The sequence below is a fragment of the Verruconis gallopava genome, assembly GCF_000836295.1.
Source record: "Verruconis gallopava strain CBS 43764 unplaced genomic scaffold supercont1.9, whole genome shotgun sequence".
Taxonomy (NCBI): Eukaryota; Fungi; Ascomycota; class Dothideomycetes; order Venturiales; family Sympoventuriaceae; genus Verruconis; species Verruconis gallopava.
The window spans coordinates 744,156-767,399 of NW_015622145.1; the positions used below are offsets into that span (position 1 = coordinate 744,156).

The 23,244-nt window shown below is 51.1% G+C and overlaps 9 protein-coding genes across 10 annotated transcripts; 4 read left to right on the forward strand and 5 right to left on the reverse strand.

Moving 5' to 3' along the window:
- The first annotated feature begins 67 nt into the window (after positions 1–67).
- PV09_03592 (uncharacterized protein) lies at positions 68–2,052 on the forward strand. Its single transcript, XM_016356811.1, has 2 exons — positions 68–1,884; positions 1,941–2,052. The coding sequence occupies exon 1, from the start codon at positions 498–500 to the stop codon at positions 1,662–1,664; it is 1,167 nt and encodes a 388-aa protein (XP_016215604.1). The 5' UTR covers positions 68–497; the 3' UTR covers positions 1,665–1,884; positions 1,941–2,052.
- Positions 2,053–2,309: 257 nt separating this feature from the next.
- Positions 2,310–4,349, reverse strand: PV09_03593 (uncharacterized protein). The gene is made up of 2 exons (XM_016356812.1): positions 3,517–4,349; positions 2,310–3,425 (listed from the first exon to the last, which is right to left on the reverse strand). The coding sequence occupies exons 1-2, from the start codon at positions 4,258–4,260 to the stop codon at positions 2,409–2,411; spliced, it is 1,761 nt and encodes a 586-aa protein (XP_016215605.1). The 5' UTR covers positions 4,261–4,349; the 3' UTR covers positions 2,310–2,408.
- Positions 4,350–5,096: 747 nt separating this feature from the next.
- PV09_03594 (uncharacterized protein) lies at positions 5,097–7,619 on the forward strand. The gene has a single exon (XM_016356813.1). It carries the CDS (start codon positions 5,221–5,223, stop codon positions 7,366–7,368), a length of 2,148 nt encoding a protein of 715 aa, XP_016215606.1. The 5' UTR covers positions 5,097–5,220; the 3' UTR covers positions 7,369–7,619.
- A 21-nt stretch (positions 7,620–7,640) lies between these two features.
- PV09_03595 (uncharacterized protein) lies at positions 7,641–10,318 on the reverse strand. Its single transcript, XM_016356814.1, has one exon. The coding sequence runs from the start codon at positions 9,911–9,913 to the stop codon at positions 8,381–8,383; it is 1,533 nt and encodes a 510-aa protein (XP_016215607.1). The 5' UTR covers positions 9,914–10,318; the 3' UTR covers positions 7,641–8,380.
- An 83-nt stretch (positions 10,319–10,401) lies between these two features.
- Positions 10,402–12,376, forward strand: PV09_03596 (uncharacterized protein). Its single transcript, XM_016356815.1, has 2 exons — positions 10,402–11,550; positions 11,603–12,376. The coding sequence occupies exons 1-2, from the start codon at positions 10,699–10,701 to the stop codon at positions 12,200–12,202; spliced, it is 1,452 nt and encodes a 483-aa protein (XP_016215608.1). The 5' UTR covers positions 10,402–10,698; the 3' UTR covers positions 12,203–12,376.
- A 228-nt stretch (positions 12,377–12,604) lies between these two features.
- On the forward strand, positions 12,605–13,381 carry PV09_03597 (mitochondrial import inner membrane translocase subunit tim17; the record flags this gene model as incomplete). Its single annotated transcript, XM_016356816.1, has 4 exons — positions 12,605–12,676; positions 12,728–12,785; positions 12,887–13,013; positions 13,147–13,381. The coding sequence occupies 4 exons, from the start codon at positions 12,605–12,607 to the stop codon at positions 13,379–13,381; spliced, it is 492 nt and encodes a 163-aa protein (XP_016215609.1).
- Positions 13,382–15,086: 1,705 nt separating this feature from the next.
- Positions 15,087–17,189, reverse strand: PV09_03598 (the record flags this gene model as incomplete). Of its 2 annotated transcripts, XM_016356818.1 has the most annotated exons (6): positions 16,994–17,189; positions 16,885–16,920; positions 15,988–16,697; positions 15,632–15,939; positions 15,504–15,584; positions 15,200–15,451 (listed from the first exon to the last, which is right to left on the reverse strand). In XM_016356818.1, exons 1-6 carry the CDS (start codon positions 17,023–17,025, stop codon positions 15,200–15,202), a joined length of 1,419 nt encoding a protein of 472 aa, XP_016215611.1. In that variant the 5' UTR covers positions 17,026–17,189. The 2 variants fall into 2 exon arrangements, with proteins under 2 accessions (XP_016215610.1, XP_016215611.1); XM_016356817.1 differs by having other exon boundaries at positions 15,087–15,451; positions 15,988–16,920.
- A 1,469-nt stretch (positions 17,190–18,658) lies between these two features.
- PV09_03599 (uncharacterized protein) lies at positions 18,659–20,136 on the reverse strand. Its single transcript, XM_016356819.1, has one exon. The coding sequence runs from the start codon at positions 19,761–19,763 to the stop codon at positions 18,732–18,734; it is 1,032 nt and encodes a 343-aa protein (XP_016215612.1). The 5' UTR covers positions 19,764–20,136; the 3' UTR covers positions 18,659–18,731.
- Positions 20,137–21,053: 917 nt separating this feature from the next.
- On the reverse strand, positions 21,054–23,124 carry PV09_03600 (uncharacterized protein). The gene is made up of 3 exons (XM_016356820.1): positions 22,882–23,124; positions 22,765–22,819; positions 21,054–22,698 (listed from the first exon to the last, which is right to left on the reverse strand). The coding sequence occupies exons 1-3, from the start codon at positions 22,989–22,991 to the stop codon at positions 21,301–21,303; spliced, it is 1,563 nt and encodes a 520-aa protein (XP_016215613.1). The 5' UTR covers positions 22,992–23,124; the 3' UTR covers positions 21,054–21,300.
- Between the last annotated feature and the right edge of the window lie 120 nt (positions 23,125–23,244).

Below are 23,244 nucleotides of genomic sequence, written 5' to 3' on the forward strand. Positions count from 1 at the left end.
GTCCCAGCAGCTGGATCGGACTTGTTTTTGCGCATATCCGATGCGTGTGCAATACTGTACAGTAATGCAGCCACTTTGTGCGCGCCGCTTCGATCGCTCATTATTCCGTCCACATGCATGGGCAACGAGCAATTCTGACGTTTTTCCTAGATAGTGCACGTGATAACGCCGTATGACTAAGCTGCCCTATCGTGGTGTCTGCCAGCCCCAAGATCGTTCATCATCACCAACAATCAGTCAGCAACCACACCTTGCAAGCCCTCATCCAATAGAAGCCGTAGTAGAGTCGACATCTTGTCAAGGCCATATACTCACTTTCAGCGAAATCATCCCAGGCGAGAGAAGACTCGGCCCAGCACAATCACCCTGGCGCTCCAGCGCGTGCAAAGGAGCAAGGCAAAATTAGGATAGGACAGGACAGGACAGGTATCTTGACTTGACCGTAAGTGCTCTAGTCAATCAAAACCCACCGTCCTCAGAAGAGCAATCCGTTCAACATGTCCTTGTCTGGACAGTCAGGCTCAAACACACCGACACCGACACCGCAACCGCACGCCTCGCTTCCCGCACGTCCCACGGGCCCCCTCCCCTCTCTCAGCAAAGCTTCCTTTGGCAGCGGTTATGGAGGCGACATCAGCGCCCAAGGCCAGTCTGCTGGCAGTGCCTCCGCGTCCATGTTTAGGCCGCGCGCGGTAGCAGCGTCTGCGGGACAAACCGCCACGAGCCGTAACTGGCAGCAACCACAGCTTTACTCGCCTGCGACCGTGTCTGCGCCTGCGATCTCTTCGCCGGCAGTGGGCGCCTTCCCGTCGACTGCCGCGTATCCAGTTCAACCGGATTACAATGCGCAGCAGTACGCGAATTACTACTCGTCCGCTGGCTACGGCAACCCGAGCCCAGCGCCCGCACCGCAGATCAAGAATCCATTCGCACCGCCACCTCAAGCTGGCGGCGCAAATGGTTATACTGGCCCTACGCACGATCCCGAATACGAAGCGCAGATGCAGCAGTGGCAAGCAGCATATATGGGCAAGGACGATGCTGCGAAGAAACCAGAGGGCAACGCGAATCTAACACCCATCGCTGCGCGGCCTGCAAACATCGGTCCTGTGCTGAGCAGCTCTGAGATTGCGGCTGTGGCACCGACGGGTTCCAAAGCTGCGGCTGTGATCAAGGGCCCCGACGGCAGGCAGGCCACGGTCGTGCGCTCAGGAGGTGGCAAAACGTGGACGGACGATTCTCTGCTCGAGTGGGATCCTTCGCACCCTCGCCTGTTCATCGGCAACCTCGCTGGCGAAGTCACAGACGATTCGTTGTACAAAGCGTTCTCCAAGTATCCGTCCATTGTTAAGACCAAGGTTGTGCGCGATCGGCGCACGACCAAGAGCAAGGGCTACGGATTTGTTAGTTTTCGCGACGCGGACGATTATCTCAAAGCATTCAAGGAAATGCAGGGCAAATATATTGGCAGCCACCCTGTGCTCATCAAGAAGAGCAATACGGAGATCAAGGTAGTCGATCCGAAGAAAGGCCAGAACCATCAGAAGGGTGGGAAGAATGGCAAATTTGGGGGTAAGAATAGAGATGCGACCGGAGCGCATACCGGAGCGGGCGTAAAGAAGAATCAGAACAAAACGAGGGATGGGATGGTATTGTTGGGATGAGGTGTTCCTCGTCGCCCGTCTATGGCCTACGAATCGAATTTTAGAACCAGGAATTCGAGCAAAATGCCCACTGTCAACACAGGGACGAAAATACAAGGCTGACGCAACGCACGTCTACGAGGAAAACCGAGTGTGTCATTGACTGACACCCATGAACGTCACGACGAAGCATATCCAGTGGCTTGCGCATCGGGGCCGCGCTACCGCGGCTCGAAGATCGGTATGCAATGACAAGTTGGCAATCTCAGTTGTATTACTGATTGATAAGTGCCTTAGCTATGATATCTACACTTTTCACGTCGACAAAGAAGGTAGTCTAGACGCGAATGCTCAAGCAACCATGTCGTAACTTCCCAATGTATGCTGCCGTAACCCACGTAGTGATAGAAGCACGCACAAGCGTGGCTGTCCCGCCTTCCCCTCCCTCCTTTTTAGCGTTCGTATACAATCCCGCGCGCAAAAAAGCAGACGCCGACTGTCGTGCACTCAGCTTTTGAGAGATGTCTTTCCCACCACCGGCGCTTTCTCCTCTCTGAAACCCGTGGCCGGCGGCAGATTTTATCGTGCGTTCTGAAAGGGAAAGGCGGCTTAGCTTGGTCTTCCGACTCGGGTGCCGTTGCTGGTCATTGGATAGCCAGAACGTGCAAAAAAAAAAAAAAAAATAAGGTGATGAAGATATGAGAGTGAGCCGTTTACGGCATGCTGTTTTCCACGCTCTAGGCTTCGCCGACTGGTGTTGAAATTTTATCCCCGTATCTCCCAGCCTCTCAGGGCGCCTTGCTCGTTCCCTACGATCAGGCACAGCCCACCCTCGACGTCTGTGCCGAACGCTACGGCGCTGACGCGTCCCAGCGGCGTCTTGCCGGTCGGCCAGTTCTTGTACACGGTGCAGCTGGGCAGGTGCACCAGCCTCAGCGCGTCCGACTTCCACCTGCTCGCCATGCACATGACCTGGCCGTCTGGGCTGAAGTGAAGATGGCTGATCGGCGTGACAAGCTGGTCCAGCACCCGCGCCGGCTTCGGGTTCTTGGGCACGCCGCTGTTGTCGTCGTCGACGGCGGCGGCGGCGGGAGCGGCCGGCGTCCAGGCCCGGCGGTCGTATATGTTGACTATGCCGGACGAGGACCCGACGGACACCCAGCGGTCGCCGCCAAGATGTTTCCTGCCGGAGTCGCCGCCGAGCGCGAGCGTCGTGGTGCCAACGGCGCCCTCGTCCTTCCAGCGCGCGACGGCGACGCGCTCGCTGAGCAGCCACTCTGTGATCTCGCCGTTCTTGCCGGCGATGCAGAGGCCCTTACCGTCGCGCCACCACGCAAAGTCAGCGATGCCGCCGAGGCTCTCGACGCGCGCCTGGGCAACCCACTGCAGGGTGTTTGCGTCGAGGATGTTGAGGACGCCGCCGCCTTTGCGGGCGGTGCCCAGCAGGGCGAGGTAGGCGCCGTCGGGAGACAGCTTGAAGCGCTCCATGCTCTTCTGCTCGTCTGCATGCCCGTACACCCGCGTCACCTTTTGCACGTGGCCGGACGACAGGTTCCAGACGTGGAAGTAGCGCCTGCGGCCCGAGAAGAAGATGCGTGCGTCCGTTCTGGACGGGTGGAACAGCGTCGTGTGCAGCGGTGTCCGCTTGATGTGCAGCGTCGTGAGGAGCGGGTTGGGATCCGGCGGCTGCGGCTGCAGGCTGTGGATCGAGATGGTCTTCGACGGGCCGGACGAGATGATCAGAGGGAGAGAAGGATGCACCTGGAGGCAGGTGACGGAAGACTAGACCTATTGTTAGCAGTGCACCTGTGCATTCTCCGATTTTGTTTCTCCCCCCTCCCTCTTCTTCGTACTTGTTGATTTGGGGCCTTACCGGACCGCTGGATACAATGTCCTTCATGCGCTGTATGTCAATCATTTCCGGCCGCAACTTTCGCTTCTTGCCCGCTCCGTTCTGCTGAGACGTTCTGGTCAGAGCGTCGACGTCTTGCAGGAGTCTCGCCAACGGCTGCGCAGAGAGATTGCCCTCGTCCTCCTCGTCCACGTCCATTTCGTCGTCCGAGCTCTCCGTGGTCTCTGATCCCGTGCTTGTCCTTCTCTTCTTGCGCGCCTTGCCCGCGCCGCTGGCCGCATGCACCCACTCGGGCACTGGATTCAGCAGCCGAAAATGCTTCCGCAGTCGTCTCGAGTATTCCTTGCCGGTGATGACGTCGTCCGCCGCGGTCTGGCGCAGTTTGCGCAGTTGCGTTCTCGAGGCCAGCGACACCGTCACGCGCTCGTCATCGCTGTCCGTCCACGCGGCGCCGTCGTCGCTGCTCTCGCCTCCGTCCTGGCCGGCGGACGAAGTCACCACGGGCGCATCTCCGGGCGTGTCGTCGAGGAAGAAAAGATCCTCGTCCGCGAGTCCTTCAAGGCCCGTGGCGCCGTCCTCCTCCTCGCTGTGCTCCGCAACCACGAGCTCCTTGCTCTTCCCTTGGGCGGCCGCATCCTTGAAGGACCGTACGTTTTCACGGAATCCTGCGCTGTCGCCAAACACGAGCCGCTCAAGCTCTTCCTCGGTCGAGTCCTTGTCCGACTCGTCGTCTCGAAGCGTCCGGTCCTTGAGCGCGGTCGCCATGTTCAGGCTCAATGTTCACTCCGCCACGGAAACGCGTGGCCTGTGGCTCTGGCGTGAAAGGTTCGCAATGGGGAGGAAATATCTTTTATGTTCGCATGTACCAACTTTTTTTTCCTCACTGTCAAACGTCTGGCGGAAGTTCGCCTAAAATTGCCTGCGGTGCCAAAAGCGGCTAGTCGCGTTGAACGCAAGGCTGAGGCTAGGTCGGCTCGGAATCGAACTGGATGGAGACTTGCATTTTTGTTTCGAGCATATTTTTGAAGTCGAAGGACAGCAGAAGAATTTTTCGCGTTTGGCATCCGGAACCTTTTTCAAAATCGAAGTTCCAGGAAAGAATGCTTTTTCATGCTCAAGTCGTCGAGAAGTTATGGTAACAGGTTCAATGCGACGCGAGTTTCCACGCGCTGAAATATTGCCTTGCCTTTGCTAAACACTCGGACAAAGAATGGTCTTTAGATGATCTTAAGACCATACGGAGCAAGATTTTGGGCGTATGTATATAAGCCGCACTTTTGTATGCCTACTGAAGAAGATGTGAATCTGTCCCGTAGCTACTGCTAATCGATATTTTGTTGCGTTCGGGTCACCCCACAAAATTGTAATACGCACAACTTGTATCCGCTGGCATCCATCGTCACGTTAAGCTTTGACAATGAGGCGTTTCCATTGGATAAACTGCATATTATTTCATACTAACTCAAGTCAGCGCTATGTATGTTTGCAGAAGTTTTGGCGATGGGTTGCATGAAGGCTCAAGGTAGAGGGAGACAGGACCTGCAACAACTAGAACTAGCGAGGTCGCAGTCAAACCCCCACTTCCACAAACTTTACGTGCGGTCACTCTTCGTGGACTGCACTTCTCCGCAGACTTGTGTATTTTACTCACTACTTGAACGAGTAGTGCATTGATTTTATCACGCGCATGCATCAATATCATACTGTGATATATTTGATCCAGACATGCGCACTGTGGAAAATGATTACGTTTACGATCCTGTAGATAGTGCTGGAGGCCAGATACGACTCCTTTCGTTAAAATTTGTCTTTCGCAAACGGCCTGACACATTAGAAGGCACCATGAAGAGTTACTATCTACCGCTTTCTACGCTCTCACGATCGCAGAGAATAAAGCGCATGGCCGCGTTGCCAAGCTTTGAGGCACTGTCATATGTTTGGGGGGATCCTACACTTTCCCACAATATCGTGGTCGACGGGAAGAAGATTGCGATTACCGAGAATTTGTTCAAAGCTCTCAGCGATATGCAGATGTCTGCCGTTCATGACATACTAGTGTGGTCCGATGCCGTGTGCATATGTCAACAGGACTCGGCAGAAGGATCCGGCCAGGTGATGCTGATGCGTGAAATCTACCAGGCAGCTTCAAGTGTCTACATATGGCTTGACATCAGCCCTTCGGACACGGAGAGACAAATTTGCTTCAAAGTCGTGAGCACGCTAACTGGAAACATGGTTCTATCTTCGTGGGAAGAAGGATCCGAAGCGGAACCTGAACGGCAAGACAGAAGCACCGGCGAGAAGATTTTCAAACCGATTTCTTGGGCTATTCGCGCGGGCGTGGGGTTTGGCCAGGCCATGGTCGAGCTTGGCGAGGTCATCGAGGAGACCAGCGATGAACGAGCGGAGATCATGACTCTTGACGATTCTTGGACACTGTGTAAAAAAATAATTACCAAGCTCGACGGATGGCAACCGCGTAGTCGACGCCTGAAGAAAGTGTCAGAAGAGGATATGGCACTGGCAGCAAATCAGATCGACAAGTTGATATCCCAAGACTGGTCATGGTTTGAGCGTATTTGGGTCATGCAAGAGCTCGGAGCGTCAGGAAATCCTTGGGTCGTTGCTGCAGGAGCCTCGTTAGAGTGGCAGGAGTTCCTTGAAGCCGCGTGGTATTTATCAAAACGAAACAAAGCCCACATACCTCAACGTAGCCGGGTGGCACTCATCGAGTTGGAGTTGATCCGTCGGGGATTTTCCGAAAATAAAAGACAGTCTCTTTATAACTTGATCCGAGCATGCAGGTACAGACAAGCGACTGACCCTCGGGACAAGATCTTCGCGCTTCTCGGTCTTATGGGCGATAAAATGTCGCCACACCTAACACCAAACTACAATATCGACGTCAGGGAGGTGTATGCTCGAGCTACCATCCACATCATCTCCCAACATCGAATGCTAGATCCCATTTGCGGTTGGCAGACCGCTGGTCGCATGGAAGGCCTCCCTTCATGGACCCCCGACTACCTTTTAAATCAAGACCTAGCTGTACATCCCATAGATTCGCTGCATACGGATGAAAAACTTTTCAACGCAGCGGGAGCAGATTATCGAGGGATTTACGACTACTTCGATAGCGAACCACGGTTAGAAACATGGTCCCAACTTCCGGTAAAAGGACTGGTTGTGGATATAATTGGTTCAGGCTCATGCTCTTTCCCTGAAGCCTCAGCCAGCGATATCATCACACTGTGGCTTTCAGCGATCCGCACTTCATCAGAGTTGTCTCGTATCAGAACAGATACAGACGTCATCAAACTCGAAGAGCTTGCACAACTCTCCATACGATATGCCCAGCATTCCCGATCTCCAGATCTTTTACTAAACATCTTAGCTCCGCGAGGGTCGCCACTGCCGTATAACCATTTTCAGACGAACTTAGTCGATTCGTTCGACGAGTCCTATCTCGTGACGGCCTTCGCTAACTGTCTTTTCACTGGTCACATCCTTGGCAACCGGCTTAAACCGTCAGACATCCAGATCATGCGGAATCTGGATCCTCAGCTGGCGACTGGGGAAGCTGAAGAAGATATCGTTAACACAATTAGTTCGAGCCTGAAATTTGGAGTCGAAGGAAGAAACATCGTGTTCTCCAAAAGAGGCTACATCGGTACAGCTAGGGAGGATGTAGTAGCTGGAGACTTGATATGCGTGCTCTTCGGATGCAGTGTGCCGGTTATCCTGCGAAAACTTGACGCGGACGAACAGTATGCGTTTATGGGAGAGGCGTATGTTCATGGCCTGATGGATGCAGAGGCTATCGTTATGCAGATTAAAGGACAGCTAAAGGAGAGAAACTTCCTGCTTTGTTAATGAGATTGGTGCAGGTACGTATTCAGCTTGACAATGGACTGGAAAGTTGGCCAGGCTATAGAGCTTGATTATTGAGCAGATAGGATTGACTACCGAAAAGGCTCCGGGTTAATGACATAAGGCTTGGATACCCTTGGGTCGGTCCCATGTACAGAGATTAAATTCAACGTGCTGAAATCATAACGAGTATGTGATTGATTCTACGGTCGCGGTACTATGTCCTGCAAAGATATTACTCTCTGCAATTCGATGAAATAAAAGTTAAATATAAATTCGCGACCAGTATGTATTCACAATTATCGGTTGTTAGTCAAGATATTCTGCATTGTGTATAGCCGTTTATTTTTCTACGTCTTTGCGCCTAGACGCAATGCGAAAGCCCCGTTGACGTTCTCGTATTCAGTTGATATCTCGATGAGGAGGACTATTACAAAGGTATGGTAGACAGTTCCAAACTCAGATCGTTCTTATCATGGACTTTGTGCATGGACTACATGACCAAATAGCTATGTCGACGAGCTTGAACTTTAGTGAGTCGTTTATCTGGCTCTGGAAACAACATTGTGCAGACAGAATAAAATGGGGGCTTATCTTGATACGAAGTTGAGAGAAGAGAATCAGGTTCTCGGAATGATAGTGAGCGGGATTAGCATAACAGAAACTCGCATGTGAGGAAGTGCATAGTGGAGCAATCCTCTCTAAAGACGTGAAACTGAGACCTGATCGTACGTAGTGGCTATCGCAAATGGATGAGTAGGACTCGTTCCAGAGTAACCCCTGCTCATTGGATTATAAACCAGATTGCACTCTTTGGAGAAAGTGATCTCGGAGAGGGCATCCATCTTTGCAGAAATCAGATGCACCATGCTCATGCTCGGCGTCCTGCTCAGCCTTGCACAAAACTGCAGCGATGTTAACTTTCGCTGACTCGCATCAACTCTGTCGTCGATAACGTGCACATCTGAGATTGAAGTCTAGATCCAGCCAAGTCCGCAACAGGTACCCATTAATTTCATCTTTTTGCCAACAAGTAATCTTTCCCAAGCCAACCCCTCCATAATCCTCTGAGAACGTTGACTGGAACCCACTCGTGTTTCTCCTTGCCAACTTTGTCCCAAAGCGTTGGCAGCTGGTTTGCGTTCCACTTTCTCCTTAGTTCATCGTACGCCTGCTTGTCGTAGCTCTGCCAAAATTCCTCTTCCGTGGCGTAATTATGGGCATACAGCCACTTCAGACCACCAAGAGATCGTACCTTGGCTTCAATCGTGCGGTTTAGCAAAATAAAACCCGGAAATGAGCGACGTCCGTAGTACAGGGGTTTACCTGTGGCCGTGTGAGGAAGTCCCCAAACACCGATATTCATAGTCATACGGTTGGTGAACTCTCCCCGGACGCTGTGAAAAGGAACTCTTGAGCCGCCCTTGATCGGACAAAGCCATAACGGCCATATTCGCAGCTCGCTAGCCACGAACTTGATAAACTCTTCCGCATTCTCAGCGGGCATGGCCAGGTCTTGAACAATGAACCGTTGGGATTGCCCTGAGTGGTGCATTACGCTGTACATTGTCCTTGTGTTGAATAAAGGGTTGAGCAATCGCCTGCCAAGCCGATTGAAGGGTAGAGGCATTGCATCCCAGCCGTAGGAGCCCATCCAAAATGCACCTCTATCATAGCGAAACAGGTAATCCTTGACGGGAACAAGCTCGATCATCGGCGGTGATGGCTGAGCCCGTTCGTTGGCTGACAACAGGGCACAGGTTCGGCAGTCTGAGGGCAGCTGGTGGCCCAGTTTGCAGTGCGCATGAAGGAAGAACCATGGATCACAAGGTCTAGAGAATTTCACAATAGGTAGTTCCTCTGTCACTGCAGGCGTACCGTCCGCCTCTAAGCTGCCTGCGACAACAATGCCAGAGTTGTTGGAGAATTGTATGGCGTCAAGAAAGATGATGGTCGATTTCTTGGCGGACGCTTCAAGCTTCAACAGCGTTTCTGTGATCGAGCCTGTTGGCACATATGTCACTTTTACGTACTTTGTCGTCCGCTGTAGTTGAATTTCGAGCAACGTGATCACACCAAGAGTTCCGAGAGCACCGGCCGCGCCGTAGAAAAGATCTGCGTTTTGGGTAGGCGAGGCTGAAACTACAGTACCGTCGGCAAGCACAACTTCAATCCAATTGACGGTTCGGTCGAAATATCCTTCACGGAAGGACGAGCTTTCGGCAGCCGTACCTGAAAAGCTTCCGCCCACGGTGATGCCAGGAAACTCCGGAACAACCTTTGGAATAAAACCTTGAGCGAGCAAATTATCGACCAAAGCGTCCATGGCGACATTGGGCTCCACGATAGCAGTCAAGCCGTTCTTGTCTACTGAGATAACATGATTGAGTGCGCTGGTATCGACAACTTCGTTCGCATCCTTTTTAAGAATGCGTGTGCTGTTCGTGGCTCCGTGATAGATCCTGAATGGAACGCCCCTCTCGTGAAAAGACCGCACCCTTCGCGCAACGGCTTCGACTCGTTCCTCGTGCGCATCGATAAGACCCATGTTGATAGCCTGCGATGCGCAAGATGGGGGGATGTAAGAGGTGCAATATGTGAGATAATGGTCCAGAGCAGCCAGCAACAAAACGTTAGGTTTCCGCAATCAAAGACGAGGGCGCATCTTTTTGCTATGGCTGGAGCGAGATCTTGTTTAGACTTCCACCTAGTGGATGATGGTAGACAGCCAGGAAATAAGCATCTCGAAGCGACGGGCATGCTTCAGGGTATATCACCCTCGGTTAGCTCAGCCCGCTGTCATGTTGACGACGCACCGTTTTGGGTGGCTTTAACGCGCAATTTTCGATTCCACCGTTGCGTGGGAAGCAAGAAGTCGATTTCGACTTTGTAATTTTCACTGCGAGTTCTCTCTCAAGATCGATTATGGGGATTTATTCTGGTGACCCTCATGATGGGCGCGCGTAAGAGATGAGCCAGTGAGAAGTGTCGCGTTCTAAGGCGATGCAGACCCTGCGCCACATCCAATCCAGCGAAGTTGCCTCCGTCATGAATACACCATGGTAACTACCATGTGTTGAGACCGCCGTCAACTTGTTAACCCTTTTGAAATCTCTTCTTTTGCATCCTTTACTGAGGTCCTCGTTCCCGGGCTACTTCCTGGGTTTGCGATACGCTCTTCACCACGCGTGAACCCCTTTAGGCGCACGCCGGATCGGGTTTCAGATCGACTGCGCCATTGTAGCCTCTGTCTGCAGCACCTCCACCCGTACCTGTTCATTTGTGTAGCGTGTGCTACTCTCGCATCCTTTGTTTCCGTTTTATCCACCGACCATGGGACTCCTTGGCGCTATACATACTCTTCCGACTGTACTCGCTCTTGTCGCAGCTTCCGCAACTGCCCAGCAGTTCTACGGTGGGCTTCTGGTCGAGATTACGAAGAAGGTCGAATGCACCAGGCATAGCAGAGTCGGCGACAGACTATCCGTGAACTATCGCGGTACACTCAAATCCGATGGCAGTGAATTCGACTCGAGTTTCAACAGAAAGCCGTTCACATTCACTCTAGGGGCCGGCGAGGTGATCAAAGGCTGGGATGTCGGGCTGGTGGGGATGTGCATAGGCGAAGAGAGGAATCTAACAATACCACCTACTTTGGCCTACGGTGATCGGGATATGGGAAAGATCCCTCCAGAATCAACGTTGGTGTTTGAAACGGCGTTGGTGGCTATTGAAGGCGTAGATCCGGACGAGACAAAGCCTGTAGACAAAGACCCCCAGAATACGCCTGGTTCTGGTGAGGAAAAGGGAGCACAACCAGCTCACGGCTCGCAAGGTGGGCCACAGCACGATGCAGACGATGAAAATGGTAAATGCAAGCTACTTGGACCGTTTGCACTACTTATCCAAGGTGCTCTCGGTCTGTTAGCTCTCTTGTCCCTTGTCTGGAAACGATATCGCGAGACGCCTCAACGTCCTCTAAAGGTTTGGTTCTTCGATGTGTCTAAGCAGGTCTTCGGGTCTGTTTTGCTCCACCTGGCAAACCTCCTAATGTCTATGTTCTCGAGCGGGGATTTCGACATCACACAAGCCTCTTCGGGTCCTCCTAAAGGAGGCTTTATTCAGGATGATCGGTTTGAGAAGCCAAACCCGTGTAGTTTCTATCTACTTAATCTCGCTATCGATGTAAGAAGCACACCAACAGCGTGAGATATTCTGCTAACATACGATTATCTAGACCACGATTGGTATCCCCATTCTAGTCCTTCTCCTCCGCATTTTCCACTACGGCTTCTCCCTCACGCCGCTCGCCAAACCGGAGGGAAGTTTACGATCTGGAAACTACGGGAACCCACCAAAGGCTACATGGTGGCTTAAGCAATCTCTAATATACTTCCTTGGCCTGTTGGGCATGAAGTTTTGCGTCTTCATCATATTTCAACTTCTCCCTTGGCTAGGATGGGTAGGCGACTGGGCGCTTCGCTGGACCGAAGGCAAGGCATGGGTGCAGATAACGTTTGTGATGCTCATCTTCCCCCTTATCATGAACGCGCTTCAATACTACATAATCGACGGGTTCATCAAGGACAAAGTCAGCCCAAGTGATAAACACAGTGATCATGACGGCGAGGAAGAGGAAGAGCAACAGGGTCTCATGGGCAGAAGAAGAGGATCTGAAGAAGATTTCGAGGAGCGAGGCTTTATAACAGAAGAGAACACGTTGAAGGAGCCCAATCCTACTACCCTTCCCGCATATGATGACGACGATGACGATGCAGATACAAGGATTGGGAGCAGCAGTAGTCGTGGAAGCACAACAAAGGATCTGGTCGCATGAGACAACTGTATATACATGCATTAACTGTTTGGCGAGGCGTTTGGTATACGATGCGTGGGGAAGAGGGATATGTCATTGTTTTCCGCATAGCACCACACATGCGGTCACGGTCTGTATTCAAGAATCTTGGCAACTCTTCGATCATGAAATCACATTCTTAAATGATAGATGCAATCTTCATGGCTCACCTTGATAATCGTACTCATCGTTTCTAAGCACCCTCTTACATCCGAACACGGCGAGTCTCTCTGGGCACATCACGTGCCATGCTCCGAGGATTCCGACTTTCACCCGATTTCCAAATCGGGACGCGAAGGCCCTTGCCTTCGAAAAAGTTGCCCATCATTCATCAACTTATCTCACGCACACGCTTTCTCTCCTTCCTTCAAATACTGGTTCATAATGACGGATCACGGCCGCGATCCTTGCCCATGGGTCATTCTGAATGACTTTGGCGGCGCATTTTGCATGGGCGTAAGGTTTTGAAGCGATGGACTAACAATGCAAGTACTGATAGTGGAACAGGCTATTGGAGGTGCTGTGTGGCATGGCGTAAAAGGCTTTCGGTATGTGATGCGACGCAGTCACGATCAAGTAGAGGAAATGATGCTGACTACTTAGATAGAAACAGGTATGCTGGTGATACTACGCCGTTGACGAGGGCGCGGATAACTGACGAACGAGAAACCAGTCCGTATGGAGAGCGAAGAATAGGCGCAATCACAGCTATGAAGGCAAGAGCGCCTGTGCTAGGCGGTAACTTTGGTGTCTGGGGCGGTTTGTTTTCAACCTTCGACTGCGCGGTAAAAGGGTAAGCGCAAGCCTATCCAATCCATTGGCTTTCTCCGCGTTCATCGCTATCCAAGGCGAAGACGGGCCATTTCACGCAGCTCCCTTTCATTTACTTGCTTCCGAGCGACGTGTTAACTCAAGATGAAAATTAGGATACGAAAGAAGGAAGATCCCTGGAATGCCATCATCGCTGGCTTCTTCACGGGCGGCGCGCTTGCTGTTCGTGGCGGCCCGAAGCAAATGAGGAACGGCGCAATTGGCTGTGCCATCCTGCTTGCTGTCATCGAAGGTGTCGGCATAGGATTCCAGAGATGGATGGCCGAAGGAACCAAGCTAGAACCACCACCGCCGCTGCCGCAAGCTGAGCCAGCGAAAGCGCTAGCTTGATCAAGTTTTGCTACACTTGATACAGCTTGACAGGCCGATTGGAAACAAAAAATAATCCACACACATCTAAGCGGAGGCCGTGGTGCATGGAAAAGGCGGACTGCATATGATTCTCAACTCGACAACATTCACGTTTGTGTTTGATAGCACGAAGACTTGGGCATGGATTCGGCGAAGTAATGGCGTTTTGCTACATAAATTTAGACTTGTAAAATACTGTGAATGTCTGGAGCATTATGGCAACGCACTAGCCAGTTCGAGAAGAGCGGTTGTATACCATGACGTGGCTTTTGTCTTGGTAAAAGCGTCGAACAGCTGTAGTGATAAGACGAGCTGTACATTTTGATTTAATTTCAATTCGCTCGAACTCAGCACTAGGTTCATTTCCTCTCAAAACGGATGAAAAATGTTAATAGTCACAAGAGGTTCTATCTAGAGGGAAGCCCGGACTCTGTATGCGGCATCAGCCAAAGCAAAAGCTGAGTTCCTTGTGATCCTCGACATGAGCGCATAAGTAGCTGGACTAAAGATTCTATCCTTGGTGGGATTCTCCGGTTTTATGGAGAGAGGCCACAACTTCATCAACACTAAACATTAGAAGGGACTTAGAAATCTGAAGAAGCAGCCGTGGCAGACGCCGTCAGCTTGTATAACTCGATCTCTAGAGCCCTAGGGCAGCTCTGGCCCGTTGCACCTCGCTGTGCCATATTCAGAGTGGCAAGAACAGGGCCTCTGCGCATTTCTTCGCGAGGTGCGTTGGCCGGTGATCACAGCAGCATACAGATCGACGAGATTCTCGCCCGCTTAATGCGAAAGTTTGCCTCGCGATCCCTTCGAAGAATCATTCGGAGGGCAAATCGACAACGATCGGATCTGAGTCCACCTGCAGTCGCTAATCTCTGCTAAGAACTTCGTCGGGTTCTCCAAGAGATCGAGCGTCGCACAGCGGTCGGTGCAACAAGGCAGATTACCTAGCGAAAGGCCCGGCTCGATGGGCGTGCGATGCCATGCTCCGCAAAACTCGATCCAAAGGACTTGTTGTCCCCAGGAGCTGGTCAACACACGCGTCGTCAAATTCAAATTAGAGTCGAACGCAAAATTCGATGCACCCGCGAACTTGGTTAGGCAGCCGCGCGAAGCAGTCTGCTCTTTCTGCTTATTAAGTTAACAATGAGGTGGAACAAAGGCGAGATCTTTGTTTTTTGCGGACTGAAGAAGTTAAGTTGTAAGCACCCCCCTCGCGTTGGACTATTAGGGCCAACTGCGGATGGAACCCCACGGAAAATGGCCAAATGGGAGGACCAAGAGCAGTGAGAATTTAAAGACGAAAGTTTGTCGGTCGTACTTCAATGCCGCTTGCAACTGGTCGTGCATGTGAAGTTTGCACACGTAATATTTGTTTGTCGTGAGAGACCAATACGAGTCGGTGATGCCCTTGTTCGGTCAGGCTCGGCATTTTGGCACCCAATGGAGCACGGACCGTCACTGAATATGATCTCCAACAAGGAACGGAATGACTTAATTTCGGTCTCCTTGAATCAGGAATCCTGCAAGTGAGGCGCAGTATGGAATTGTGATGGACGCGCGGTCGTATCGAAATGCGCATCAACTGACCAAGCTGGCCAGGCGACCATGTGACAGAGTGCGACTCAAGGGAAACACAATCGTGACTAGAGTAGTTGCGTGTGTCGCAACATGTATATTGAGCAATGCTATGCGTTTTGGGTATTACATTTACAAGTTAGTATAAGCAGTATACACAAAGTCGTTATCGTGGGCAAAGATGCGAGCCCTGCGCGAATATGTACCAACCCTCGTCTATGGTAAAAATGTAGTGCCTGGTATTGCGCCAACAGGAATGCCCAGCGTCGCTATTAGTGTCTGAAATACTGTCTGAATAATCGGTAGTGGCCAAGCGGCTGCGATTGTGTAAGACGACACATCTGTCATTATACAGCCAGAGTACGGCAGTGGGGTGCCGGCATGTCTCTCTTTCATCCAAGCGAAAGCGCCTGGCCAGCCCGCATATGATTCATCGGAATGCGAAATCGGGACTTGGTTCTGCTCATACTATATTGAATTAGAAACAGATTTTTCATAGCAAGATGGATGAGTCACATACCAGGATACTAGCACCGTTTGCACAGTACTTCTCATAGAGCGCTGTTGTGATATTGACGGGTGAAGTTTGGTCACCAACGGTCTTGGATGTGTCAGTAGATTCTGGAAGGAAAAAGGAGTCGTTCTTACCTCATAGAGGTACCAAGGAGCGATTGGAGTGGCGCGCATACCCATGACTGCGCCCTCTTGGAGTGTTTGCATGGGAATATCGTCGTTCCAAGATTCGCAACCTTGAGTGAAATAATTGCACGTATCAATGTTGGTGAAAACGTTCGCGTTTCCATCTATACAGTACGTCTCGGTGGCCCAAAATGCGTCCGCAGTTGATGGATTGAGATTTTCATCAAGCCAGGTTGAAAGATTCCTGTAATCGTGCGATAGGCCAACAAATGTTACAGGACCCCAGGCAAAGTACCCTTGTTGAGCCTTTATGATATCTGAGTATCATTAGCGAAAGTTGGTCAAAAAAGTCTCTTTAGACATACTGGAAAGGTAGACAAAGTCTGGCACCAAACCACCCAATGCAATTCCATCGATCTTCAACTCGGGCGCGTAAAGAGGGTGCATTTCTCCGGTCCAAGCCGCTGTGATACCACCCCCAGAATAGCCATTGAGAGTGATGGTAGGGTCTGATGAAAGACCAGTGAGGTTTCCGGATTGCTTCATGGCTCGAAGACTGTCTAGTGTTCGATAACCCATTCCTGGTCCTGAGGGAAATGCGGCGTAAGGGCCACCATCGTCTGCGACGGACACGATCCAACCTTGATCCAGAGCAGATATAATGGGAGCCAGCTGTATTTTGGTGAAAATGGCATCGGCCGGAGTGCCAAGTTGCATTGCAAGCGAAGGATTACATCTTGGTGCAGCAGAATCTGAGAAGTACGCGTATGCAAAGAGATGATCGGGGCTCGGATTGAATGGTATGATTGCGGTGACGACTGAGGCCGTAGCATCACCAACACTGTCCGTCGTCCTGTACTGCATTTGATATACTGCCTGAGGTCGGATAGGTGAAAGGTTGTCTACTGATAGTGCATTTGGGACGTTTCTCCATTTTATGATGTCGCCCGGGTTATAGTCAGCAATATTGTCCGGCACCGCGTACCACGTATCGTTGCCAGGAAGAGGTGGGAGTGGGTGCCGCTTTTTGAAAGAGTGTTTCTTGGAAGACGATTCATTTTCAACGGGCGAAGCACTAACGAGCGTAAGAATGGAAACGAAAAAAAGAAGAAAATGCTTGGCCATCTTCGGATTCCTGGCAAAGGACCAAAATTTGGGTGTCTTCGCGGTCGCTGGGAGAAGGCAGCGACTAAACTCTTTATCTGTGTTGGAAGTCATGCGCCGCGAACACTTCGCTTCCGCAATAGAGATTCGTCCCGTACCATGCTTGCATCGATCGCTGTCCCCCCAGAAGCCGCCTACCGTTCCCTCGCAGGAATGTTAGCCGAATCGCGAACTAAGGCTTAACGACGTGAGCTTCGTCGATCATACCTTACACAGAGGACAATATATGCCCTGTGCATGACGAGCAAGCTAGCTTGGCAGGGGCGTCGGTATATACCTGACAGCTAAAGGAAAAGTGTGCTCCCCGGAGTCGCGTGCAAAGCGGGGATTTGTTCAATGTGAAAGTGCATTCGCAAGGTATGAAACTCTTGCCTGGAGCAGATCATTTGGACGACGAATCAGCAGAAACGCCGCAAAACTATTGGCGACGGCACACGCTGCACCGCCCTGCTAAAAAACAAAGACTTTATCTGGCAAATCCGGCTTTCGTTCACATTTTCCGGACACCGATCGGGAAGACTGATCTAAAGAGCCAGCTCGTGTCTCGCGTTGGCTCTTGGTCGGAACAAAAAGACAAAGATCTGGATCCTGGTCCGGTTCGATGTCAACGCATGAATCCTTACTTGCACATGCTTTATCCGATTGGCCCACACCGCGTGAGGCGCTATTTTTGAGAGGCGATTGACACTTCATTAAGAGGAACATAAGATCTACGGATTGCTGCAGGACTCGTAGCTCGTTGCTCAGCAGGCGGCTTAAAAATTGACGTTGGAGACGGAGGTTCGTTGGTGCAGCCTGTTGCGCTTTCACGAGACTGCTCAAAGTCAAGGGCTTGTGAGACCCCTTGTTTGCATGCTCTCGAACATCTGCGAAGAAAGAAGGACACAGATTAAATGCCTTGAAACATGTGACGCAAGTGGGGTTCACGCTCGACCTGAGCAAGACGTCGATGGGTTGCGTAGACGCCGTACTGTGAGCATTTGGGTGAAGACGGCGGGCCGGAAATTGCTGGTACGTCGATTACTGCACGCCTTAATATGTTTGTGGAAAACCCGAGGCGGAAGTCGGTACCAAAGACGTCCTAGTGGCCACCTCCTAGCCGTCTTTTGCACACCTTTTAGTCTCATCGAATTCTAGAATCTCTTCCGAGGATGAATTTCTAAAAGCGGACGTTGCTTTGGCTTGTGAGGATGTTTCACAGACGGACAGTGGCGTATTTGGCGCTCACTGTTCTGTCAACGCGCGAGCTTCTGTCATTCGTTGAGTTTTCCACTATTTGGGGCAAGCCATGCGATTTGAATTCTCAAAGATATCTTCTAGGGCAAGCTCCAGTAATCATTTGGCTGATCGGGTGTTGTGCCTATTTGCAAACGAATGAATGGTGGTTGATTGGTCACCCCTAAATCGTCACGTGCGAGTAGCCAACGCTGTATTGTACCATGCAAAAGATTCAGCTTTCGATCTTTTAAACGCTTGCGACTACTAATGTTTGAGAGAACGTGAAAGTGTGCCTCTGCGCAACTAGGGTTGCAGCGTTCGCAATAAACTTCACTCCCGCCGAACACATGTACTTTGCCGTTGACTTCCCGTTAATCCGATCCTTCTAGGCGGCACGGATCAGATGCACGGCTCGATTTCACAGGGACACACGGCTGTTCTTGGCTTGCTCAGGAGTGGAAGCTTAGTGACAGTGGATGGTGATTGCGCTGAACCAGTTGCTCCTGCTCCACATTATTCACGGGCCTCTCACCTCGTATCTGAGATGATCTTCTAATACATTTGATACAGTTCAAATACTCTCCGAAAGGCAATGCAGGCTCAGAAAAGTTCTATAGCTGGATGGGAATAAAAGAGAGTAGGAAAAAGTATAGACGGTATTGAATCAAGTACTTTGTATTAGCGAATCGACAGGGTGCCATCAACGACTAGCCGTCCAGGAATTATATTAGGTCAAAGAATGCAAACAGATCGGCATGCTATTAATCCAAACAAACAGCCAGAGAAGATGGCGTTCGCACAAATGCTGAGCAACACTTGACGACGATGCGGGCTTCGCCGAAGTGCTAGTTGGTGTCGTCTCTCTTAACGAGCTCGACGTTGTTGTCGAGGTGGCAGCCGCCGCTGCCGCTGAACTGCTCGCTGCCCTATCTTCGGGATCTCCCTGTCTCACGAGCTGGAGCGTGTAGTTTTTCGCCTCGAAAACCGTCTCCTCAGACGCGTACGCGATCTCGGTCCCAAACTCCAGCTGTCCCAAATACAGAGCACCGGACAGCAGCCCCTTTTGCCAGATGTACTTCAGCAGAGGCGAGTAGTCCGCATTCGTGCTCGTCAAGTTTCGCTCCGAAAGCCATGAAAAGACATGCTGATTTCGGTCGTTGTAACCATGGTACAGAGAAAAGGCCACACCGTCGATAACCACTCTATCGATGTCTGGCGTAGATTCGTCCCATCCAAGCGGTTTCATGACGGGGATCCACCAAGTCCAGATCATGATCTCCAAGGGGGGACGAAATCCGGTTGAGTTCAAAGCATTGTCTGAAAGGAACATGTCGACAGCCACATTTGCGCGCAGCCCAGCTGCATCGTATGCAGCGGCTTGTGCGGGTTCGGAAGTGTCACCAGCCGAATTGACGGTTATCGACCAGTCCGCGGCGAAGTTGAGTTGTGATACATTCCACAGTTGGACTGGTAGACGTGAAGGAAATGGCTTCATATACGGATATGATTTGACCAATGTCGGCGTTCCGGTCCACTTGTACGTGACGGTGAAAGAAGTACCCCCATCGTTTACGTCAAGACACTGATAGCCAGAGCTGTCGTTTCCCCAGGCATTGTTGTTGAAGAAAAAGGGCACCGTTGTTGAGTTGTACGACGAGTATTGATCGCAGAGATCCACTGTCTCTGCTAGACACCGTTGCGAAAGAACCAGCAGCGCCGTCAGCAATAGTGCTAAACGAACGCCGCGGAAGAAGACCATATACACCAAGTTGAGAAAGCGACCTCGGCTATTTGATCTTCTTGATGTTCGCCTCAGAGGAATAATGACGGAGTTGAGAGTATCGGATGGGAAGTAGCATGAGAATGTAAACTACAAATCGTAGATGCACGGATTTGGCATCAGTGGGTCAACCATCTGGTGGCGTTCGATATCCAGGGGCACGTTTTCTATTTTGACGTTGGTGTTGGTAGAGAACGCGTCAGACGACGGTCCAAGCTTGCAGCTGGTCAATCGCCACCAGATGCACCACACTATACGTCCGCGGACTCGATATCATGCGAGATCGATGTTGATTGTGCATGATCAAGATACCGAAAGTGCTTTAAGTTTTAAAAGTCGACAGTTTAAGGTTCTGTAGGATTTGGATGTCTTAGTCTAGGGCGGTCGACACATAGGAGCAAAGGAACTGTACATTTTGTAGAAGACGGGAGCCATGGTGGCCAACAGATGACGCGTCCTGCATTTCCATTCGATTAAAGTCCAACCCTACGGTTATAGACCAATACACCACGAGGAAATGCACCTTTTCTCGGCATATTCACAACGTCTTTGACTCCATGGTTTAAGAATTATTCGCTAAGTTAAACGGTCATAGCCATTTCGTGCCCAACCGCAAAAATTTTCCGCGCGTATGTTCGGAAGGAGAGAGGACTGCCAAGTGGTAAATTGTCCGTGTACATAAGTATAGGATATCTGTGCCCTTGATCAAGTTGAATCGCGGATGGACAAAGATGGCAACTAATTTTTCTCTTTAGGCAAGGTTCCATCTTCGATTGCCAAAGCTGCGGGTTCATCTTGGCGTTTTCAACCATCCAATACTTCGAGGCCGTCTAGATTAAGAGATGAATTAAGATCAGGCATCTTGTCCGCTAATCGTTCGTCGCACGCCAAGGCACACGGTGCAATTTCTATTCTCGACTTTCCGTGGTTTGTGTATATTTGGTTTGACTGTTGCCTCACCCTTTCGGTAGCTCTAAGTGACGAAAGCCTGGTACATGTTTGACTCTATAGCATGTTCGAAAATAAGTATCCCTCTACGAGGATGTAAAAGACTCTACCAGACGATCGAAGCAAAAACTCCCGACGTGGTCACAAGTATCACTGACGTTGAGCATTGATCTGACCGATTAAAAGCGCTCAAGAAAATCTCTCGGCAGCTCACCGAAGCTATTAAGAGGAGAAATGAGGAACACATCTGGTAAGACATGAAGAATTGCAGAGTGTGATCTAGGAAAGTAGAGGATTGGAGCTGGGCGGGAACCCTACAGGGATAAATTGCCTAGCCGGCGATGGTACATACATGTGTGACTGTTCATGCTCTCGTAATAAAACATGTATTTGAAAGTTCGTCGTAATTCATTCATTTGCTGGCCGATTTACGTGAAGGACGCCGGGTGTCCCCCGTGGGCACAAATAGAATTGAAGATCGTGATTGGGAAAAGTAGCTTATACACCCTGAGAAGAAAGCTTCGCGTCCGCAAGTGGTACCATTTCACAAGCTCTCAGCCACGAAAACCTAGTAGCCGCCCTGTTCTCTCCTCGAATCATTCTCTCCGTCCCCTCCTCCTAGGTCTCTTTGCTTTGCTCGCATCTCTCTCATAGCCTCAGCATCGCCGCGCAGTGTCTCAAAATAAGCTTTGATGTCTTCCGCCCCGACAACCTTGCCGCTCTCTGCGAACGGCTTGAGGAAATCCTTTACCTTGTCTCTCAGGTGATTATATACCATGACACCTTCAATCGCTCGAACGCGATCAATGTTGGAAAGGGCTGCTTCGCCGCGGTCGAGTAGAGACTTTGAACCAGCGGATTGGGCCATGCCTTCAGATGATTCTGAGATGGGGGGTTCGTAGGTTTCCTCCTCCTCGAGAAGTTGGGGATGGTGAGCTAGCAGGGGGAAATGAGTTGGGCAGCGGCAGAAAGACTCTCGGAAGTTGGGATGAAGACAAAGTGAGATTGTTCCTATCAGAGCTGTTGGAAGCGTTTCGTAGCGACATGTCGGCGATGAAGCAGCGCTGGCCTCTGGCTTTTCTTCTTCTTTGGCTGCTGTTGATTCCTCGTCTGTCTGTTTCAGAGACTCTGCAGGTGGCTGTGAAGAGCTACGCACGCGTTTTGCACTGGACTCATCATCGCCCTGCTCGCCTTCGTCATCTGCTTTCCGCTTTTTGGATTCTCCATTAGTGTTGGCTTCAGTGACAGGCTGCTCACCCGTTGGCGGATTATAGTGCACCGGTGGAAGAAATCCCTCTGTTCCTGCGTATCGCTTAATCCAGGGAAACGCATTTACGCATTTGTAGCATAAAAGGCCGTCGAAGTCATCCTCAGGCGGGAATCCTGGTGGATATGGCGGGTCCCCCTCTTCATCTTCCACGGCCTGGGAACCAACATCTCCACTCTCAGGCTCCTTGCCCTGTCTCTCAGCGCCATTGCCTTCCTTCCCATTCTTTCTCCACCAGCCCCTCGGCAACCCGACCAGACATTCCGGGTGCCACCAATCCTCTCCGCAGCCTCCGTCCGCCAATTTGCCCAACCCCAAGCACTGAAACATAGTTCCCTTCTCACTATGTGCATCATAAATTTCCCCGCATCCACAGAACCTATTTGCGAAGTTTTGATTATATTCGTTCCCTTCCGCCGGAGTTTCCCCGGTTACGTTACCTTTCTGGCCTTGCGAATTGAGACGGAGTGTGCAGGGCGCAGACGAGGTGATGCGTGTGGTCCCGCAGTCGCAAACAAAATTACGCTTGTTGAAGAGCTCGACGAGCGTGTGCTCGCCGTGGCAGGATATGGAACAGGAATAGCAGACTCCAGCAGGAGTATAAGGTGCCGTTGGGTCTGAAGGCGGCGGGTTGCATGTTAAACAGGAGAAAAGTAGTTGGCGAAGAGGACCTAGGGGACGAGTGCACGTGTCGAATTGCTGGATGCGCTGTTAGCGACGTGTTGTGCGATCAAAGTGAGGAGACTGAAGGAGGTGTGGGCATACATATGGCAGAACTTCTCTTGCCTCTGCTTCTAGCTGCAGCTGCGAGGATATAAATCTGGAGCACAATGAGCACGGAAAACTCAAATTCTATACCAGAAGAGCTGGAAAGAGGCGTACTCTTGCGCTGTCTGCGAGGTCTCTGATGCTTGCGACACGCTCCCCGCGCGTTCAAAGCTGTGGTGGCCGTTGCTGGATTGGCCGGGCTGGCTCGAGGCAGAGTCAGCCATGGTGGCCGTAGGCGGTTCAACCGAAGAGGAATGTGTCAAAATCTTGTAAACGGCAGTGAAAATGTGACTGCAGAGAGAAAAGCATTCCTGGGGGTTCGGATGGGCGACCAAGGAGCAGCATCAATCATTTTTCCCAATTGAGTACTTGTGAGGTTGCATAAAAGAGGTTTAGCGCAGACACGAGACGCGTCCACTTCAATTTCGCGCGTTCATGGTGGGTCAACGGCGGCTGCGGAGGTGCAAATGCCACCGA

Coding starts and splice junctions, on each gene's coding strand:
- PV09_03593 (XM_016356812.1), bottom strand. CDS start 4,260: ATGGCGACCGCGCTCAAGGACCGGACGCTTCGAGACGACGAGTCGGAC. Junction 3,426..3,516: donor ACATTGTATCCAGCGGTCCG/GTAAGGCCCCAA, acceptor CAATAGGTCTAG/TCTTCCGTCACCTGCCTCCA.
- PV09_03595 (XM_016356814.1), bottom strand. CDS start 9,913: ATGGGTCTTATCGATGCGCACGAGGAACGAGTCGAAGCCGTTGCGCGA.
- PV09_03592 (XM_016356811.1), top strand. CDS start 498: ATGTCCTTGTCTGGACAGTCAGGCTCAAACACACCGACACCGACACCG.
- PV09_03599 (XM_016356819.1), bottom strand. CDS start 19,763: ATGGTCTTCTTCCGCGGCGTTCGTTTAGCACTATTGCTGACGGCGCTG.
- PV09_03600 (XM_016356820.1), bottom strand. CDS start 22,991: ATGGCTGACTCTGCCTCGAGCCAGCCCGGCCAATCCAGCAACGGCCAC. Junction 22,820..22,881: donor ACCTCGCAGACAGCGCAAGA/GTACGCCTCTTT, acceptor ATTGTGCTCCAG/ATTTATATCCTCGCAGCTGC. Junction 22,699..22,764: donor CAAGAGAAGTTCTGCCATAT/GTATGCCCACAC, acceptor CAGCGCATCCAG/CAATTCGACACGTGCACTCG.
- PV09_03594 (XM_016356813.1), top strand. CDS start 5,221: ATGCGCACTGTGGAAAATGATTACGTTTACGATCCTGTAGATAGTGCT.
- PV09_03596 (XM_016356815.1), top strand. CDS start 10,699: ATGGGACTCCTTGGCGCTATACATACTCTTCCGACTGTACTCGCTCTT. Junction 11,551..11,602: donor TACTTAATCTCGCTATCGAT/GTAAGAAGCACA, acceptor ACGATTATCTAG/ACCACGATTGGTATCCCCAT.